This window comes from Cebidichthys violaceus, unplaced genomic scaffold (genome assembly GCF_023349555.1).
Source record: "Cebidichthys violaceus isolate CVI_PGR_0920_01 unplaced genomic scaffold, fCebVio1.0.p SCAF_7, whole genome shotgun sequence".
NCBI classification, from domain to species: domain Eukaryota; kingdom Metazoa; phylum Chordata; class Actinopteri; order Perciformes; family Stichaeidae; genus Cebidichthys; species Cebidichthys violaceus.
Window position 1 is genome coordinate 14820921 of NW_027176927.1, and position 20289 is coordinate 14841209.

General features: G+C 39.6%; 2 protein-coding genes across 4 annotated transcripts in view; both read right to left on the bottom strand.

Moving 5' to 3' along the window:
- Window positions 1-930: 930 nt before the first annotated feature.
- gsdmeb (gasdermin Eb) lies at window positions 931-5799 on the bottom strand. Its single transcript, XM_068736217.1, has 10 exons — window positions 5698-5799; window positions 5121-5343; window positions 4841-5033; window positions 4367-4541; window positions 3845-3965; window positions 3648-3761; window positions 3206-3333; window positions 2906-3098; window positions 2646-2719; window positions 931-2523 (listed from the first exon to the last, which is right to left on the bottom strand). Exons 2-10 carry the CDS (start codon window positions 5323-5325, stop codon window positions 2296-2298), a joined length of 1431 nt encoding a protein of 476 aa, XP_068592318.1. The 5' UTR covers window positions 5326-5343; window positions 5698-5799; the 3' UTR covers window positions 931-2295.
- A 2349-nt stretch (window positions 5800-8148) lies between these two features.
- The window catches only part of osbpl3b (oxysterol binding protein-like 3b), a 29819-nt gene continuing 17678 nt past the window's right edge, over window positions 8149-20289 (bottom strand). The window contains exons 6-23 of one of the 3 annotated variants that reach the window (XM_068735977.1): window positions 20052-20216; window positions 19746-19869; window positions 18704-18807; window positions 18274-18366; window positions 18027-18186; window positions 17114-17244; window positions 16439-16540; window positions 15210-15347; window positions 14467-14560; window positions 14054-14283; window positions 11617-11754; window positions 11454-11517; window positions 11254-11332; window positions 10970-11114; window positions 10157-10301; window positions 9926-10052; window positions 9215-9337; window positions 8149-9028 (exon numbers count right to left, since the gene is read on the bottom strand). In XM_068735977.1, coding sequence (XP_068592078.1) covers window positions 8932-9028; window positions 9215-9337; window positions 9926-10052; window positions 10157-10301; window positions 10970-11114; window positions 11254-11332; window positions 11454-11517; window positions 11617-11754; window positions 14054-14283; window positions 14467-14560; window positions 15210-15347; window positions 16439-16540; window positions 17114-17244; window positions 18027-18186; window positions 18274-18366; window positions 18704-18807; window positions 19746-19869; window positions 20052-20216 — 2259 coding nt within the window. In that variant the 3' untranslated portion in view covers window positions 8149-8931. The remainder of the gene's footprint in view (window positions 9029-9214; window positions 9338-9925; window positions 10053-10156; window positions 10302-10969; window positions 11115-11253; window positions 11333-11453; window positions 11518-11616; window positions 11755-14053; window positions 14284-14466; window positions 14561-15209; window positions 15348-16438; window positions 16541-17113; window positions 17245-18026; window positions 18187-18273; window positions 18367-18703; window positions 18808-19745; window positions 19870-20051; window positions 20217-20289) is intronic. The other 2 variants (XM_068735979.1, XM_068735978.1) reach the window with 2 other exon arrangements.

Here is a 20289-nt window from a genome sequence, read left to right on the forward strand (position 1 = left end):
CACATTCAGCCTGACTTCAGTTCATCGTTCACTGAACTGACAAACAGAAAATGAGGTCATTGGACTACAAACAACAGTAATAAAAGTACTAAGCTATCAGAAACATGATCCCTGTCAGTGTTTTACTATTACATATGGATATTACAAATGTATATTTGTTTGGATCATTATTCCTGCTGCAGATGTTTCAGGTGTAGCTTATTTTATATCTCTTTTATACTCTGTTCAGTTTGGGTAGTTAGGAAAGGTTTGAACAATTATAATGTGCAAAGTAACTAGTAACTAAAGCTGCCAGACAAATGTAGTGGAGTAAAAAGTACAAAGTTGAATAAAAGAGAAATACTCAAAAAGTTAAAGTACCTTGAATTTGTACATAAGTACAGTACTTAAGCAAATATACTTAGTTACATTCCACCACTGATCATAATTTTCACTCTTACCACTTGCAACTTATCAAAACCAGTGGCGGACGTGCATTTTATACCTGGGCCTTCACTCGTAAAAATGAAGCTCAACACCTACAAATACACTAACTGCAGAGTGCAGATCAGGAGCGTTTCTAGGATTCAAAGAAAGGGGGGGCTTAGCCCCAAGGGGAGGGGCATGTTTGTTACAGTTAGCCACATTCTGTAACTACCTGTACTTACAATTTCACTCCGTGCATCATTTACTTTGAGCTAAACTCCTTGGCTATAATCCTGGCTGTCGTTGACGAGAGACGTTACTTGGCAGAGTGAGAAAGTCAGCGCAGCAGCCTCCCCAAGGTCCTAGTGCCCGGGCAATAGCTCAGTATGATGATGGGCTGTTGGATTGTACTTTGAAGAGAAAACATACAAACCAGAACGCACGCACATATGTAGCATGTTAGATTATAAATAACTTGTCCATGTGAGAAACAATAGTTTAATTTAATGACATCACCAAAATATATATAAATATTTATTTATTTACATTTTTTTTAAAGCCAATAATGCCAAATTATTTGGGGGGGCTGAAGAACATTTTAGGGGGGCTTCAGCCCCACTAAATAGGCCTAACGACGCCCCTGGTATTCTGTCATAAAAAGTCATAGTATAGCATGTTGAAAAAAGTCATAAAAAAGTCATAGTGTAGCATGTCGAAAAAAGTCATAACACACACACACACACACACACACACACACACACACACACACACACACACACACACACACACACACACACACACACACACACACACACACACACACACACACACACTTCAATCAACATCACATAATGTTTTTTTAATGTTTTTTGTTAAAGCAATTTGCAGTCAAAGGTGAAACAACACAGATATGTTCATAGTTTTATACTGGGATTTGCTATGCCCACCCCATTCACTTTAATAGAACTGGCACAAAAGTCTGGCACACTGACGTAATTACCCTTGCTCTTTTATATATTCCTTGTCCTATATCAGGAATTAAAGGACACCCCACAGCCAATCAGAATCTAGTATTCACCCAGACCATGGTATTAGAAAATTACAAATGTAAATCTTTCGATAAAATCTACTTTTGAGAACACAATACAATCAAGATGCTTCTTTTAGATACTATGACCCAAAAGAAGATGGTAAGAACCAGGTGAGTGTCTTTGAACCCTTTTTCTTTCTAAAATCTGAATATTATATTCAAATTAGTGTGTATATTAATGCTGAAGCCACCAGTAGGTGCCAAGCTAAGAATTTAAAATAGTTAAAATTCTAAATCAAAGATTGTGCTAGTGAATCTGAATTCAGTTGTGACCATATAACAGTATATTTCAGAGCTGCAGCTAATGGTTATTTTTTTTAAATCATACCATGGCCACTGAAATTCCTCAATTTTGATTGGCTTGATTGGCACACAAAAATGGTAAGCTCTCTTACTTAACAATAAGTAATAGACTCAAAGGGGATCATTTTATGATTGCAATCACTTGTTTTTTCAGATAAAATCAGAAATCAGTGAAAAATGACCCTCACACTTTTCCCAGAGCCTAAGGTGACATCTTCAAAATGATTTTCTCCAATTAAAGTCCAAAATCCATGACTTAAATCAATTCAACATTGATTATCCATTTGTCATTGACTAAATCATTAACTGAATTATTGTTTCAGCACTAGTACATTTATATAATTACTCCACAGAAAAATTGTCTTAGTGGAAATTCTACTGCACCAAAAAGAGAAAGAAAAAAAGCACTGATAGATAACAGTTGATCTACATGTTCCCCTTTACCTCATTCCAGTGTAATGTTTCAATTATTGGTTGGATATTAAGGTGTCTTCAGTTCAATCACTGTGGGCCAACGAGGCGAGACCTCTGACAGCGATACACAGGACCAGAGGATGGTTTCCTGGCAGGCTGCTTATTTCTGTCTTCACTGTGTTTCCATCTCTCTTCAGGGACACATTAGAGGAGGCAAACAGACGTTCAGTCTTTTCATAGATGTCTTCTGTCAGTACAGCTAAGCCTGCGCTGCTCAGAGGCAACTCCCCCTTCCCCAATACACACTGCACCTGGAACAGATGTGACAGGAAGATAAAAGGCAGTTAAATCAATGGGATGCATAATGAAAAAAACAAAACAACTTCCATAACATGTTTTTGTATTGTTATTTGTAGAAACTCTCTTTACTAACCAGTAGCTCCAGAGCCGATAGCACAGTGAGGCTGCAGCACATTCCCAAAACAGAAAGACAATCGTTTGTCATCTCTGAAAGACAAAGACCCAGATACAGGACGAAAACAGAGATTGAGGAAACTCGATTTACAAGACATTCAGCATGCAGCGACAAGTCTGTGACTCAACATACATCTCTTCCCGCCCTTAAATGGAGGTGTTTTTTTCCCACAGAGTGAGGAATTCAAGCAACATTTCAGTTAAGTCCAGCTTTCTCACCATCCATGGCGCTGATAATTAGGTGGAATGCTGAGAGGACTGGTGTGGAATCCACTTGACCAGACTGCTCTAAAAGGTCGACAATTGCTTGGATGTTCTGTTTTTGGGACTCTGTCGTTGTGACCTCATCCAGGGCAGGTCTCTTATCAAAGCACATCTGTTCAGGGCTCTTATCAAAGCACATCTGTTCCAGCTGAGACAAAGAAAGAAACCTACATTAAAAAAAATATTTTATAGAAGCTCAAAATGCTTACTGCAAAACTTTCAATAACTTTGTGTTGTGATCACTTATCTGCTTACCACATTCTGCAGTGAGCAGACGGCCCCTTGGTCCGCCATCACTTTTTGGATTTGTTGGAGTAGAGAAGACCTTGTGGTGGCAGGAAGAGCTGAAAGCAGCTGGAAATGATCGCTCAGTTGCTCAAGCTCTAAATAAAATACAAAATAGATACATTTCATCATCCAGCTATATAGACTAAATATGTACATGCAGCAGGTCACTAAACATTAAGATTAAACCAGGCACTTTTAAAATAAAAGTATAGAAAACAGGACAAGTTGACACTAAACACTAACACATTTCAACAAGCAGTTATCACACCATTATGATAAGACAGACGGCTTCTAATCTGTAGAGACTCTGTGCCTGTAAAACAACATGCATTTCTGAACACGTCATGCACTACAACAACCATCTATAGCCACGTGTTTTATGGCTTCAGAGAAGAAAACAGTAATTTACCTTGTCTAAGTTGGCTATTTTCAGAGCCAGGAGCTCCAAAGACACCCAACAGTCTTTTCTTAGCAGGGCCATCTACTTCAAAATACCCAGTGGTGTCTGACATCAGACACAGCTCTGTGGAAAATAAAATATGTTACATTTCAAATGAAATGTAACTGTAGTAGAAATGAATCAATTGTGCGTGAATCATTTCTCACCATAGCGCCCATCATGTTTGATCTCTAGCTCTATAAGAGCATAAGCAATGGCAGTGTGGATGGGAATCTCCATGGTGATATTACTGTCTTTACTCAAGCTCCCATTCTCCTTCAAGGAAACCTGCAGATTTGCAATAATACCGCCAACATGTGAGGCCAAACACAAATTATAACAAAACTCAGTCCGTTTTAAAGGAATTATCCACATTAAAACAATGAATTACTGCTGAAACACAGTTGTAAGTGCATGGGACATGTGTAGACCCATTTGCTGTTTAAGAGTGCGCTCTCCACCTACATAAAGCTCAAAGTTGCATGCAGAACTGAAATTCAAAAAAAGTAGGATGCTACAAACTGAGGAGGAAATAATAAAACATATTAACAATAAGTGTTTATCAAATTATCACTAATGATACCTGGAACAACATGTTGACTATACACTCTTCTGTTGTGAGAAAACCTTACGCATAAATTTACAAACGCTACACTACTATAACAAATGAGTTTAATACGGTACTGTACCTTTGTGCTCTTGGGCCCGCAGAGGCTCAGTCCTCCTCCACACTGTCCTCCCTGCTGCACCTCCTCTATGACCGAACAGGGCTGAGTAGTCAAAATACGTTCCTTTACAATCCCAAAAACCTGTCTGGGCTTCTCTTTTGTCTGCTGGACCAGCTTATGGGACATATCCAGGACCCTGGACACGTGGAATTCACAAAAACACTAATGTTTCACAGGGAACATTCTTGGAATATTATGAAATATATACAAACTGGGATTTCTGTGAAATACTGTCTAAAACTTTAAAATAAAAAAAATCAAGCAATTTTCTTGCGAGTGTTAATATTCAACCGAGCCTCCTGTTTATGGTCGGACAAAGATCATTCCGGCTGTTTGCAGATCTTAAACACACTACATGTCAGATGATATTTACAGTGTTTTAACCCTGTTTAACTCTATGAAACAGGACAGTGGAAACATGTGGAGGGAACTAACCTGTCTTTGGAGTCTCGCAGCAACTTCTGCACCTCCACTTCTTCTTTTTTTAAACTGCCAAATGATGACTGGAGTTTGGATGAGTCTTTACCCTCTATGCTGATATTGGTGTGGGGAAAATTTGCATTTACGGTTCCCTGAATGTTGTCACCAAATGTCCCATTGTATTTGATGAAATCTGCCTCTATGACACCTGTGGACAGTGAAACATTTCAGTTTTCTGTGGTCCTAAAATAATAAATACATACAATTCAGCATACAAAGGGGTTTTGCTGTTTACCTGGCTTCATAGGTGTGTCTCCTGTTAGTATATCATTAAGGTCAAAATCAGTTGGAATGTACTTGGGCTTCTGCCATCGCCAGAAACGTTTGTGCTTCACCACCAGTGTCAGAAGAGCAATTGTGTCATTCAGGCTGGACACTGGGATCAGCAAACCTCCACGATCCACCTCCTGCACAAAGTTTCTGGTGGCTGTGGCAAACATCTCCCAGCTGAATAAAAGCTGTGAGGGGGACAATGAAGAGTGAGGACATGTGAGCTCCTCCTCAGGCTGAAAGGAACTGGTGTTATTGCTGATTCAACAATCCTCACATCATCCACTCCTTACTTCTGTTCTTAAAGTTCTCATAACACCACGACAATTCACGACACTGTACGTCAACAACATATCAAGCAAAACAAAAAAGAAACACAGAATATTTAAAGAAATAGACACTAGAAAAAATTTCTAGTGGCTAACGTTACAGGCTAGTAAAATCAGTCCGCAGTCTCACGTTGTTGTGCGCCTAATGTCGTCTGCTTGTAGAACAAAAAAGCATCGGAACCTAATGCAAATGCTACAAGTTTTACCACTTACCCCAAATCCTTGTTTGAGAAAGGAAGCTGACGAGAAACTGTTTGCGGCCAGACTTTTAGAGCAGAAAGTACTTCTCCATGTCAGTGTCGGTTGTGCAGCTCGTTTTGGACAAAAGACGCTCCGCCTTTCCTCGACAGGAAGCTGTGGGCGTGCTACAGAGGCTAAGCAAAACACATAAATATTATTATTATTATTATTATTATTATTATTAATAATAATAATGATGATGATGATAATTACACTAAAAACATTATTATTATTTGTATTAGTAGTAGTAGTAGTATCATTATGAAAACAAGCTGAAAAATAATTATGTCCTTCTCTGTATTTTGTTTGTCCCCACCACAATGAGCTGTTATGGGTATCAAACGTCTACACATTGGTGTTTCACGTTGTATGAATTGAATGTCTTTCTTTTCGTAAAGGACATCATTGAATATACCTCGCTGAAGTGTAAATGCTCAGTGAATGTCTGGTAAATGATGTGATGTGTCAATCATGTTGGACAGCCGGCCAGCTGTCATAGGTCCATATAGTTCAAAGACAGCATCTCGTGCAGGTCAGGGTGATCTACGACATTACTGCTAGGTTTTCTGGGGTCTTTGTGCTGTCTCTGCACCATTGATGGCTATTTGTTGCCACCTAGTGGAAATAAATAAACTATTCACCAGCTTCACTTCACATGTTGAATTGTGTACACATATTCTCTGATTTAGATCAGATCAGTCAGCAGTATACTACTTCATTATTAGTATTTAACTAATTAGATTTAAATGACCAAGTACATTTACATCTTTGACAGTTATGTTTTAACTCCATAACTGTCAAAGATCTGGGGATGGCAAAATCATCAGCATTGTGTTCCTTCTGACACGTTTGTACTGATGGATGTAATAAACATTTTAGGCACTAAGAAGCACTAGTGTTCGCTCAGTCTTTCAGTGTTTGTTCATCAACGTAACATGGTTTATCACACTAATTCATTATCATGTATTGATGTATTAAGAGGATTTTTTTTGAGTTATCTGATAACCTTAACTTGTTTCAGGGCTTCATTATTGTTTTTTTAGTCTTTTGATTCTACTTACGCTATAGCAAAATATACAGTAGTATGGACAAGAAGTCAAGCACATCATGTAAAATGGCCTAAAACCTGCAGCTTTGAGCAAATACTCCTTTTATTTTCGAGTTATCTTTCACCCTTGTCCCACATATAAAGTGAACTCACTGTGAAACTGGTATTTTATGGAGACTCACCTTTGATCATATAATTGTGTAACAAGCAAAGAGCTTTCAAGGTGGCAATGCTCCCGTGCAACATGAAATTTGCAAGTGTTTTTAACCAAATGCCTTTCATGCCCTCCAGAGGTAACATAACTACAATTTCATGGGGCATTCCTGTTACTCACAATTTGACGGCCCTCAGAATAATAATAGAGCTGCTCTGAAAGCACACAATGAACTTCCTCCTTTGTGAACATGTGAGTATCAAAACTGATGATTCAGTTGTTTTCTCTTTTCCTGTTGGCACATTTATCAACATTTATGACTGCGTTGTCAGCCTGACAAGTCAGCATCTCAGTTAAAAGTGCAATGTGTAAGTTTTGGCCACACGCTCCAGAGAAATAGGGGGCAGCATTTCACCTCTACTGAGTCCATACAATCTACATTTACAGCCATTAAAGAAAACTAAGGGCAAGAATAAGCAATATTTGACCAAAGTGCTGAAACCTAAATAAAACTGCTATCTAATACCCTAATCTACACATGTGGCGTGTGTTTAATGTGCCACTAGTTTAGTCGGTGCACGTTTTGATCATTTGTTTATTTTATTAAATCCGTAGTGGCAAAAACAAGAACATATTCATAATTTAGTTTTGTGCTCCCAGCCACCAGAAGACTACCTTGCCTGAAGGAGCAGAGGCGCAGCTCCTGGAGATGGACCTGTAGTTAACGGAGATGTAGCAACACAAATTCAGCCAAAGCAAAACCCCAGCGCCAGTGGTCTGATCACGGGGGGGTTGCCCTCACTCCCCGCCACATAAGCCAACTTTCTGCTGCAGCTGTTACAAAAGTTAGACCCAGTGCCCGTCTGCTGTGAACCCCCGGTGCTGAGGTTTGCGCGGCTGAATGCTAGTTGATACGGCTAACAACCCATGCTGGAATGACTGGATGCTACAATGAGTCACCTCTCGAGGAACAAGTGAGACTGCGCAGGGCTGAAACAGGACAGGTCAAGGCAAGATCATTTCAGTAGATATCTCTGCAACACAATACATTGACGCCTGTAACATGACGTCAACATTTTAACAATCATAGTTCATTTTTTTTACTTTTTTCAACAAAAGTTCTGGCCAGATCTTGCCATTTGCACCTTTAATTGAACGTTATGATGACGCTCTGGTTCATAGCTTTCAGAGTTTTGAACAGTCACAAATGACTCCACAAAAAGAAAGCATCAGAGATTTTATTTTGAGCTCATGGAGCATCGTTTTGGACACTTTTGGTCCCAAAGCCCAGGGTCCATGTAGACAATGGTGCAATGGATAGAGTGAAAAATGGTTGCTACTGCTGCTCATAGTTGCACAATCATTCACACGCTCATAGCAAAAAGCAGAAATTACTGTTCTGAGATGGAAAGAAAAGTGGAGTAAGGATTTAAGGATCATTTGAACAATTCTTGTTTTGGTCCTTAAAAAACATACATTGTTTAAAAAGATCTCAGAGATGCAACACCGATAAATTAAACTAAATGAGTACAACAAGTAAGGCATCAGGCAGGTGCAGAATAAATATCGGATGTGTATACACTTAATCAATGGCATATCAAGGCTAGTTTATCTCAGAGGTAGAGAATGTCCATGACAAGACGACAGCTAAAGTGACCAGTTGCTCAATACATTCTAAGCAAGTGTAGACCAGTTACGATTTGTCATTCTTTATACCAAGTAGTTTTCCTTTTCTCAGTTTAAGTGGTACAGTGTACCATATCAGGTGAAAATATGGGCAACATTTGCCAAACAAATCAACATTCTCATAATATGTTTGCATAAACATGTTTACACAACTTACATAAGCACTTGCTATTAAGGCAATAACTTGATGAACTGCAGTAAAGAAGTCCAGTACCCAATGTGGAAGGTATAGACTGTGGATACAGACATCACTAGAACCCAGCCTGGATCACAATAAAGGCTGTGCAGGTCGAAATATGTGTGATCTGCAGTTCAGGGGTCACCAAAGCATAGGAAAATCTTTTTGGGTGAAGCCAGGGTCCTTCCTCAGCTCCCAGTATGTGTTGTTGCTCACCCAGGTATCATCCTTTGACTTTCTGTGGAGGCAGAAGAAAAGCAAGGCAGTGATGAATATAGTGGAAGATAGTTAAGCGTGTTGAAATTCGGACACAGGCTGCTGTTACAGTGGCAAGCTGCATATAACACTATTACTGTAAGAACACTCACATTCCCACATATGCCTTTCTCAGTAAGAAACTAATACATTGTGATATTTAAGCTACCTGAAGAACTTAGGTTGTGGTGTTACGTTGTTCTCCTCCAGGACTCTCCTTCTCTCTCTCTGCAGCTGTTCAATCCGCTGCTTCTGCTCCTCTGCAGCCTCCAAGTTCCCCTCCTCCAGCAGTCTGCCAGCGAGACACATTCATTATGGATAGATGGTAAAACATTCATCTGCAATATTCAAATTTAATACGTATGTTCTTTGATTTTACATTAGTTCAGTTAGGTAACCTAATTGTGGATAAACCGGAAAATACATAACTCAGAATAGTGATGGACTAGAAGTGTTTTTTTTTTATTTGATGGCAAAGTGCTTCTTCTGTGAAGTATACACATGGTGGTGCGCTTGTGCATACTTCACAGACTTTCAAACCTTATCGTTAGCTAAAATTAGATGAATCTGAAAAGCCACTGCAGTTACTTGCTATTTTTGTATTATTTTGATCATAGAGTTGGGTGAGCATTTTGTTAGACAGCGTGTCAAGAGGATACGATTGAGATCCACGTCAGATAATGAAAGGTGCTCAGATACTCACTGACATTGAGCGGTTTCTTTTTTTATTGATGCCAGATCATACACTGATTCTCTGACAGAAATCTGTTTTAACCATGTCTTTGAAATCGTCTTCCTGTTTACTGACATTTAACAAATCAGGTCATTGAAAGGGCAACAATAACCACTACCTCAGTGCATGAAAATACAGTTGTTGTACCTTTGGTCCACACGTAGTCTGGTGTCTGTGGGTGGTAGCAGCAGTTTCAGGGATGGGTCCAGCTCGTTCAGTTCAATAGCAAACTTGGTGAAACCGTAGTACTGGTCAAGGTCTACTGGCATTGCATCTACATTTCACATAAATAACATCCACTGCGTCAGATGCTGTCATAGGAAGATATGCAATGCAAAAAGGCGTTCAGTGCATTCCTATGAAAGAAACTCGTCATACTTGCTCTCCAGATGCATGTGGCTGAGGGTGGGTCTCCACAGAAAACTGCTTCCTGCCACTTTCCAAAGAGTCTGTGGACAACCTTTCCTTTATTATCTGTGATGGCTCCCTCGACCTCATTCACACTTGAATTCCAGTATTTGGCCTGGGAAAATAATTGGCAGGTGGAGAAGAACATAGTATTATGCTCTTAGTGCGCATGACTAGACAATGCAGGGATCACCATCATGTCCTCTTGCAGTCAGCAAGTGTCACTGTTGTGTGAATCAATCACAAGCCCCAGTGTGTGCTGGGTGGTGTGTTTATTGGGAGATGAAGATATATAATGAGTTCTGACATGTCTGGACCTGCTACCCTGCACAGCTTCAGGAGGTCTTTCAAATGGGCACAGGCTAAAGCAATTAACCTTTTCCTCTCAGTAAAGGCTTCCATACATCAAACAGTGAAAACATCGAGGGGTTCTTGGTGGCATGCAGGTGAAGAGCACCATCTGTGTAGAAGGTTTATGGACTAATTAAAGGACTACAGCATGTATTCCGCCTGTAGGTGATTCATGTATATAGAAAAATGCCTTTTTTTACTGCTTGTAGGTTATTAAGATCAAAACCCCTGGGGTTCACAGAGGGATGTCTACAAACACAAGTATATGGCAAATTAGAGCGAGAGGAAAGAAAGAAAGCGCAACAGTAGGATGGACCTGGAATACATTATCGACTAATAGCTAGGGTAGCTAAAGTGCTAAAAAAAATAAGAATTTCTTCTTTGTATGAAGCATACAGCTACTAAATGTAACCTTTTTAATGCTTGCCTTACCTTAACAAACGTGATCTTGCACTGACAAATATCACTGCTGGAGTTTCTGATGGAGATCTCCCCATAGTGCTCAATCCAGCGCTGTCCACTGAGAATGTTGTGGATGCAGGACGTCACTTTGTTCCACTCGTAGTGGTCCCCAAAGCTAGAAAAAGGGGGATTAAAACCACATTCCTTTCAACTTGACAGATGTAGACATTGCTTCTTAATTGACATGGTCGCTGTGTACAAGTCTGTGTGTCTGTCCAGTCCTCGAGCAAATGATAAATGCAGAAAAGACTCACCCTGGCAGAGTTACATGAGTGGTACCAACAGGAACAATTTCCATTGACTTCCCCCAGAACTTGTTCTTACACCTCACATCTACAAACCAATAAGAAAACAAAACAATTGTTCACAATAACGTTCATCTTGGATGACAAGCAATTTCTGCACTCTTTATAGACACTGACAGTGGTTTAGATTCATTTCTATATTCCACTACCTTGCCAGAAGATGAAGTTTTTAGACTCTGCGTGGCAAGCTGAGATCGGTGGGTGATGGCTGACCTGACAATGTAAAGGGGAACAAAAAGCATGCTTTCAGTGCATTATTATTATCATTATACTGTGATTGTCGGTAGCACATAAATTGGGATTCATGAATACCTGCTCTGCAACAAATCGCAAGCCTTTATCTGGCCTGTCACATTCGTATGTCTCCCCCAGGAGGGGGTTGAAAGGCTTTCCCCCAGTTCTGTAGTAGCTGGATGCATAGCCTGATACAACAAAAGTAGCTATGTATACCTGGACAAAGAGAAACCAAAACAGTTAGTAGTGCTTTATTTATCTTTTCTATTAAGGAATAATGAGTCCCCTCAACTGAGGTGGCGCAAAAAGCAAAATTTACCTTTTGAAAATCTTAAGGATAAAAAAAGATCAACAGATCATTGAACTAGCTGAGATAGATCATCATTTTAAAGTCCCATATATTATTAGTCCATTCATTTTTACTGTAATGAGCAGAGTAAATGTCTGGATAGTCCTCCATTAGTTGCACTGAGCCAAAAGAGCACTGATAATTACTTCCACATCATAATGGGAGGCCAAAGTTTAGAGCTGACACCAACTTCATATGCTATTCATTTCACATTTATATACTTTATATGGCATTTTTGTCCTTAATAACTTGGCGACTTCACAGGCTGTATCTTCTCTACACCTTCCACATAAAACAATATTCAACCAACGAACTCCATCACTCCAAAATAAGTCAATGCAAATGTGAGCAAAAGTGAAACACTGAAAGAGGCAGAATCTTCCTGCTGGAAATCTGCAGACAGAGATTAGGGTCTCTTGCACATGATGTCCCTGGTCAAGAGGAAAAACAGCCAGCAAAAAAAAAAATGGGTGTCCTGGTGCTTACAATTGTGCTTGACAGTCACTTCAATGAAAAATTGCCACGTTTTATGTAGATGGCCAAGCCAGTGAGCTGCCATGAGCAAACACCAAGCCTTTGCTCAAATTGCTCTCCGATGTCAACAGAAACTGAATCATAATGTTGCAATTAATGTCAGTTTGGGCAGTTTTTGGTGAATGGTGATGCTATGGATTCAAGTTTTACTCCTCACTTGGACAGAGGTGTGCAGACAACCAAGACCAGTAGGGCCGAGAGGGCTGATGACCATTGAATGATTATTTTTGTTGCCAAATGCTATTGTAAGCTACTTGTTGCCTCTTGGAGAAATGCTGAGTGAATGTAAGTTTGGCTTTTACTGTGACTGGTAAAACGGAAGGAGTGAAGCCGTTACGTGCTGCCGTTGAGCCTCTGTGTTTTTATTTTATTACGTGCGAATAGGCGCAGCTTATAACTCTTGGCTATACTATCTCTGTGTTCCAAGTCACATACGTTTTCTTTTTAATTCAGTTTCAATTCATAAGGTCATCTGTCTGTGCTCTCAGTCTCGTCAGTGACGTATCTTTCGCTGCAAAGAGGATTGTTGGTAAAAATAGCCCAAAAAGCATGCTGGCTTGCATACTGCAAAATGCGACCGGATGCAGTTTGGCATACTGCATTTGACAAACTACATATTGGGGCATACAAAATATTTTTCTGGTGTACTGAATAGTGTGGTAGCATTAATGCACACTCTATTTTGTCTGGGTGTCAGTGGCGTCTGCACAATGCATCCTGGTACTTGTAGACACTACTGGCACGGCTCTGCAAGCAGTAGAACTCAGGTTTATTGGTCAATATAGCACGCACTATGGAATTTATTGCTTCAATTGACTACATTTACATCGACACTGATTGGACATCCACATAAAAAATGAATTTTACCTTTAAGTTTGCCACCCCTGTGATTATCATGTTATTCTTGTAATACGTATGGCTATTGTAAGATTTTTTTTTATGGGCCTCTGACATTGCAGTTAAAGAATAGCTTTACAGACTTGGGAAATACGCTAATTTGCTTTCTTGGCTATTAGCTTAGTTTACCATATAGACTAAGAACCGGGAAACAGCTAGCCTGGTTCTATCCCATGTTTATAAAATCTGTTTGTGAATGGATTAAAGAAATAGATATAGAATGTTAATTGGTCAATTTTTTTCACTTTGGAGAAAGGCCTGTTTTCGGTCTTTATGCTAAGCAAAGCTAATAGTCTCCTGACTCCAGCTTCATACTTACCCGACAGATACAGCATCAATCTCCTCATCTAACTTGCTACAAAAAGTGAATAAGCGTACTTTCCAAAATGTCAAACTATTCCTTAAATAAAGTAGGAAAACCAAGCCAATATATTTTCTTGATTCCTTTATGGAAACCTCTGAAATACCAGTTTCTCCTTCAACATCACATGCACAACAGAATGAAAAAACTGTCTCCTTCTGGCCCAGGATTTGATACGTTTTTCATCAATTCTAGCAGCAAAAATAAAGAACACTTGAATTCTTTAAAAACAGGTTTCTTTTAAAAAAAAATTAAAACTTAAGCTTCACCAAGGACAACTGCTTCTGTCATAGGGGGCCATTTATGTGCTAAAAGTGAACATCTGATCCAAATTAAACAGACTCAAACAGCAAACAGTGAATTTGCCACCTCACCATACGTTCAAAAGGGTCCTGTGTGTTAGCAGCCCTGTCTAGCAGCTCGCTGTACTCCAGCTCCTCACACAGTCTCTGCAGGGTGTTGAGCGGCTCATTAAGTTGTACAGGCATCGCCACTTTGGACAGGTCTTTGCCGATGTTATTCCTGAGGATGTTCCACAGGCTGATGGTGCTGTTGTTGGGGCTAGGCGAGGGCAGGCAGGATCTACGCTGATAAAGGACAGAGTCTGGGAACAGATGGTGTAAGAGGTCAAGACACTGGCAGCTCTTGGTGTGGTTAATGCAACCAGCAAATATGGAAATTAAGTAATTGTACAGAATGACATCTGAACCCATAAAATTGTACTGAGGCCAGTATTGTATTAACATTTGTATTAAATCTAGTACACAGTATATGTTCCATACTTTACCTAAGTTTGGTCTCTCACTTTCTGTCTCATTGCTGAAGTTGTCCATGGAAATGTTGTCACTGATGTCACTAATGTATGAGTCATCGTCTGATATCTAAAAAAACATAAAAACTTTAGCTGATAGATACATTTTTAATACCATCTGCAGAAAGGGACTGGGCAGGTCTCTTTTAACATCCTGTCACGTCAGCAGAAAATCTACTGCGTTAGAGAAACGTTTGAATGGTCCCTTGGGACCTGGTGACTAATTTGAACCTCAACTTGCTTTATTTTTAGATTAAAGTAATTCACTTCCATTTTTACAATACTTTCGCTCCAGCTGTGATCTGATCTGGCATGCTGCTTGAACACTGGAGGACAAGGAGACTGAAGTGAGGGCTTACTGGTTTTCTGACACGTCATAAAAACTTTACTTTAAAGCTCTCTTTGCAATAGAGCAGCACTGAATTATCCCAATGTGCTTAAAGGTTTAAAACATTTTGCAGACAGAATGGATGAAGTTAAGTTTGATGATAAATGAAGAACCTCTGGTGGTAATTTAATTTTCCGACCCATCATCTGGATTCATTTTTTTCTCTCCATTTTTCTCATCCAACAATAGTTGCAGCAAACGAGACAAATTACATTACATGACATTAAATGTATTAACTAATATTAATTCTATTATGCAGCCATAAATGTCAGTTTATGCCACTGGCTGATTTCTTAACTGCTAACGGTAACAGTTTAGCTCTCACACTTGCCTCATTTTCAGAAGAACTAGCAGATAGTAAAACTTCCTGTGCATCGAAGAACTCGGACAAAGACTCTGTGATTGAAGCTCTGCTCTCATTGGATGCTTGGTGTACAAGGGGATGGGATTCATCGACAGAGTCCTGTTTCTAGGAGACACAGTGTTCACAGCTATAAGAACAAGAAAAGGGCAACGTCATCATAGCCAGAAGGAGCAGCGATCACAGGGTAATTTAGAATACAATACCATCACAATGTGTGGATAGTGAGAGTATCAGAACACACAAATCATGCAATATATTGAAAGACAGTCACATATAAATATATTGAAAGACAGTCACATATAATACATTATTTCACAGTCCAATTCAGTCCAAGGGTTCACTATATTTATTGACTGTATTATGAAATGCTATTTAGTTTCATAGAAGCTTATATTAAAATAAAATATAGAGAAAACAAAAATTGAATTGAAACATTATGCAACAATGTGCATAGAGTCTCTTTCTTTGTACACAGCAACATGTGCCATCGTTTTAAGTGTTAAACAGCCATAAATTGGCCAAATAATTCATTCTACAAATCGGAACACTTCAGAATAAAAAATTGTATGAAGAAGGGATCAATTTCACAATATATTGAGAATATATTGTATCAATTAAACCTATTTCTAGAGACTGTATCACAATATATTACTGTATTAATTTTAGAGAGCCAGCCAGAAGTGCAAGTGTGCAACAAGTGTGCACACCCACTCTACTGTCTGACAAGGTGTTGACATAAAACAAGATGCACATTCAAAATTAACTCATAGCATTTGATAATTCTTCTGAAATAAAGCTAAAACATGTAACCAATTACGAAAAAGACGCCCTTTCCACAAAACCACACATGGAAATGAGCACGCCCCTGCATCCTTTGTTATTGCTGAAGCTGATTAATTAGCCTGGAGATAATCTCAGGAGGCATATTAGTTTTGCACTGTGTGTTCCCTTAAAGTTTGTGGTGCAGAAAATGATGTTCACTTTTTTATAGTCACTGTCATTATAAAAGAAAGTGAGTCGAGTGAGGGGGTGCGGAGGAGGGCAACATTTGTTGAATCAGGATGAGAAGGAAGGGACAGCTCATTCATTCTGTGGCAAAGTCAAGACTGCGTGGGATGAAAATAAAGACAGAGATAATAATAATCATCGTGATGGTGGGGGGAAAAGGAGTAGAGTCACTGCATTCCCGCACCCACCTGCACAGGGGCAGTGAGATTTATAAGTGTGGGCTCTACGATGTGGGACTCGGCATGAATCTTGCACAGTCGCTCTCTCAGCTCAGAGTTCTGGGCTAAAGCCTGGGAAAACAACCAGTGTAAACATTGTTTATAGCACACCCCCAACAAATAATGCCTTGGACACTGAATGCTGAGATTAAATTATTATTATTATTTTTTTTTACAAAAGCAGGCTTTAAAACATGCCATTTACCTTTACTATAGAGTCATGTATGTGTTATCACTAAACTATGATACTCACCTACTACTGACTGTGAGGTGGAGTAGGTAGAAGCTAACACCCAGCACGGTATTTAAAGTCAAAGAAATGCATAGGGAGCACAGGAGTTCTAATGTGGCTAAAGAAGTCAGCATGACGATGACTGTGTAACCGTAAAACAGAAAATAGAAAAGGCCTCTGGGTGGGAGGCAGCAGCCACAGGAAATATGACTGTTGAACATGGTCATGTTTAGGTGGGCAGACATCACACCAGCAGCTAGTAATCCCTCTAAGAGGCTCGACAATGTGTCATGCCTGACAATTGGTGTGGGAGGACACAGCTTCTGAGGAGTGTAACAGTCTAAAAGAAAGTGGAATAACTTATTTCTACTGACTGATACCATTTCTATGTCTGTGTGTGTTATTTCACATACCGTTGCCAGTGTGTTCTTCAAACTGACAACCTGCGGTGAGGTAGGGGGAATTGTTTCGTGGTCGACACATTGTTTTAATCTCTCTCTCTCAGATGTTAGGGAACTCAGGGCTGTCTTCATGGTCGCATGCACTGCAGCAACAAGAGAAAAATAGGGGAGCTTTAACTGGACACCAATTTGCATTAATTTCAGAGCAATACAGATCCAATCACAATACATCAAGTAACAAGTCTATCCCACCAGGCTTCTAATAAAATGGGAAATTTTGATTATCTCCGATCGCTCAGCAAGCTGCAATCTCTGCTGGAAGACATTCATTTTACCACGCACTTCACAATAGGTGCTTGGAAAGCCACATCGCTGTATTAGATTGAGCCCATCACAAATCTTTAGCTTCATACTTCTGAATGTACATAGGTAACTGAAATGCCAGATGAGTCGACAGCTGTTCCCTGGGACAAAAGTTAAAAAACATTTTACAGAAAAAGTGGGAATTGTGATGCCATTATGTAAAACATAAATCAACATAAAGCATGTATATCTGAATATATATTTCAATGAGGATTGGCAGAAATCTAATTAAGACCTCTATTTGCCAAACTTCGTGGTTTAGAAATGTAAACTTCTCACTAAGCAACAAGTAGGGGACATGTTGACAGGGCACATCATCAGAATCCCAATGAACTGAGACAAACTACTTATCAGTAATTAACAGCTGCAACATTGCGCCATTGTCACATTCAACTGCTATAAACAAAAAAAAAAACATGCCAGTCATATATATTATGCAAATAAGGAGGCAGAGAGATTTATGTTCTCAGTGTGTAAAAATATTTTTTAAATACCGAATTTGTCAGACATCCGTGGTAAATTAAAATGACGGAAAATTAAAAGCTCATAATATTTGACTCACAGTTGGTGGCAGTGCGGCAGAAGTCCTCCTGCAGCTTGGCCACATCAAAAGTGGAATCCAGGGATTCAGTGTCGGCCTTGTCATTGCCGAGTGCAGCGGTGGAGAGGTTGGGGTTAGAGGCATGGAGACGCATAGAGCTAGAGGAGATGCAGCTCGGTACCTACAGTAGAACAGGAGCAGTAGAACTTGGAGAGACTCATACAAAAAAAGATGAAATATGATCACACTTTATTGTCATGATGTCTACCTGAAGAGTTGTTTTGACATCTTTGTTGTAGTTTTTAGTGCGCCATTTCCTAGGTAGTCTCTTTTCCTTCTTGGGGCTGTCAAATGTAGATGCCTAGAGAACAAAAAGATAAGATATTTATAGACAAAGAGGAGTTTTTTCTTTTAAGAGGCTTTTCATATGAAATGGTTTCATTGCTGGCAGTAAGGATTCATTTTATTCTATATTTAGTAGCAAATGACTTGGGGGCATCAAAAATATTGGTGGAGAGGAATGATAAAAGATGAAACAAGACAAGTTACTTTGCACAAGATTCATAGTCATCTAGTATTTTGGATGTGATGAGGTTAATTTACTAGCCAGTTTCTCAGACTTAATCTTAAATTGCAATTATGATGAGCAACCCTGCTCTGCATGTTAAAGTGAAATGAATCGGGAATAATGTGCTGACCTGCAGTGCTTGGATAGATGGAGCAGAATAGGTTCGGTGCAGGACCTCCATACTCTGAAGCAGGTGGCTGAGCTCCAGCAGGTAGGCCTCACAGACTGACAAATCTGTTGAGTGTAGGAAAAGGATCCACACCAAGATAAGATGGTCAAGAAGTGGGGAGAGAGTAGACAAAAGAGAAAATGAATCAGAAAAAAAGGAGCAGTGCAGAAACACTTGCATGTAGTGGTGTGGCCAATGAGGACAGACCCACCAACAGACCCACCAACCGCTCCCTGTACAGATGGTACAAATGCCCTAACCTACCATCCGGGAAGTCAGTGACAACAAGACTTTGTTGTTCGTAGGGACAAAGGACAGGTGGCCAAGCAACAACACAAGTCACTCACTTTACAAAGTTCACTTAAGAGTTCAGAAGAGGAAGTGGCTTAAACAGATAAATGTATGTATCTGATTAATACATTTTAATGAGGAGTGGTAAACAACTGAATAAGTGGCAATCCTAACCCCTGTGTGTGGATTGTTGTGTACATTTTCCAAGATTTCTACATTAAAAAATCATAACTTTTTACTTAATAACTGAAGAAAATGTTGACAGATCTTTAGAATACAAATGAACTAAAACCGAGACAAACAGTTTAATCAACAGCGTCCTAACAACAACATAATGCCAGTCCTATCTTACCTGCAAATAAGACAGACAGATTTATTGGTATTAAATTAAGCATTTGTCAAATAACAAAAACTTGACTCACCAAGCTTCGATCACCTGCCTCTCTTACTCTCAATGGCAACTGAACTGTAACTAGGATGCTCTGAATAGAGCACAAACCTTCATGCACACTGAATAAGTGGATGGAAATCCCAGATCTAACCCAAATATCAATGGTTCTTAGCTCTCAGCCAAATCAGATGTTTACAGTTTATCGACATCTTGCTAAGAAACCAACAGAAGAGAGGGGAGTCACATATTAAGAAGTACATCAGAATACTAGTGAGTGTTGAGAAACTCCACAAATCACAAGGGACAGCTCTACTGTCTCACCTTTGGAGCACTTGTCCATGTCGTTAGATGACTGGAGCCAGGCAGCTACCTTGGCCTGGCTGTTGCAGCTTAAAGGGAAGTCTGCTGCAGAATGTACTGTAGACTGCCTTCGTATAGACATGCACTGCAAGAGCAAACAGACCCAAAGGACAGTCCAATAACAATTTGCTTAATTCATACAATTCTTCAATAGGAGGACTTCGACTTCAGTAAATATTGTAGATGCAATAATGACATTTATTAGCAGATTCCATTTTAAATAGACTCGTTTACATTTTCAGTGTGCTGTGTAGTGTACAGGTATACCTTTCTGATAGAGGCACTCTCCGCCATGCTAGGGGAGTTGGGGGAGGGGTAGTGGGGATAGTAGAAGGACTTCTCGGTAGGGTACATAGCAATCTCATTTTGCCGATAGAGCCGATGGTGACGCAGCTTGGAAACCCATTCATCAAACAGCTCCTGTGACTTAATCTGGAGAGCAGATACCATAATCAGAAATCAACACAAGGGCAAGCAAAGTGAAGGAGGCGTGAAGGTGGAAAAA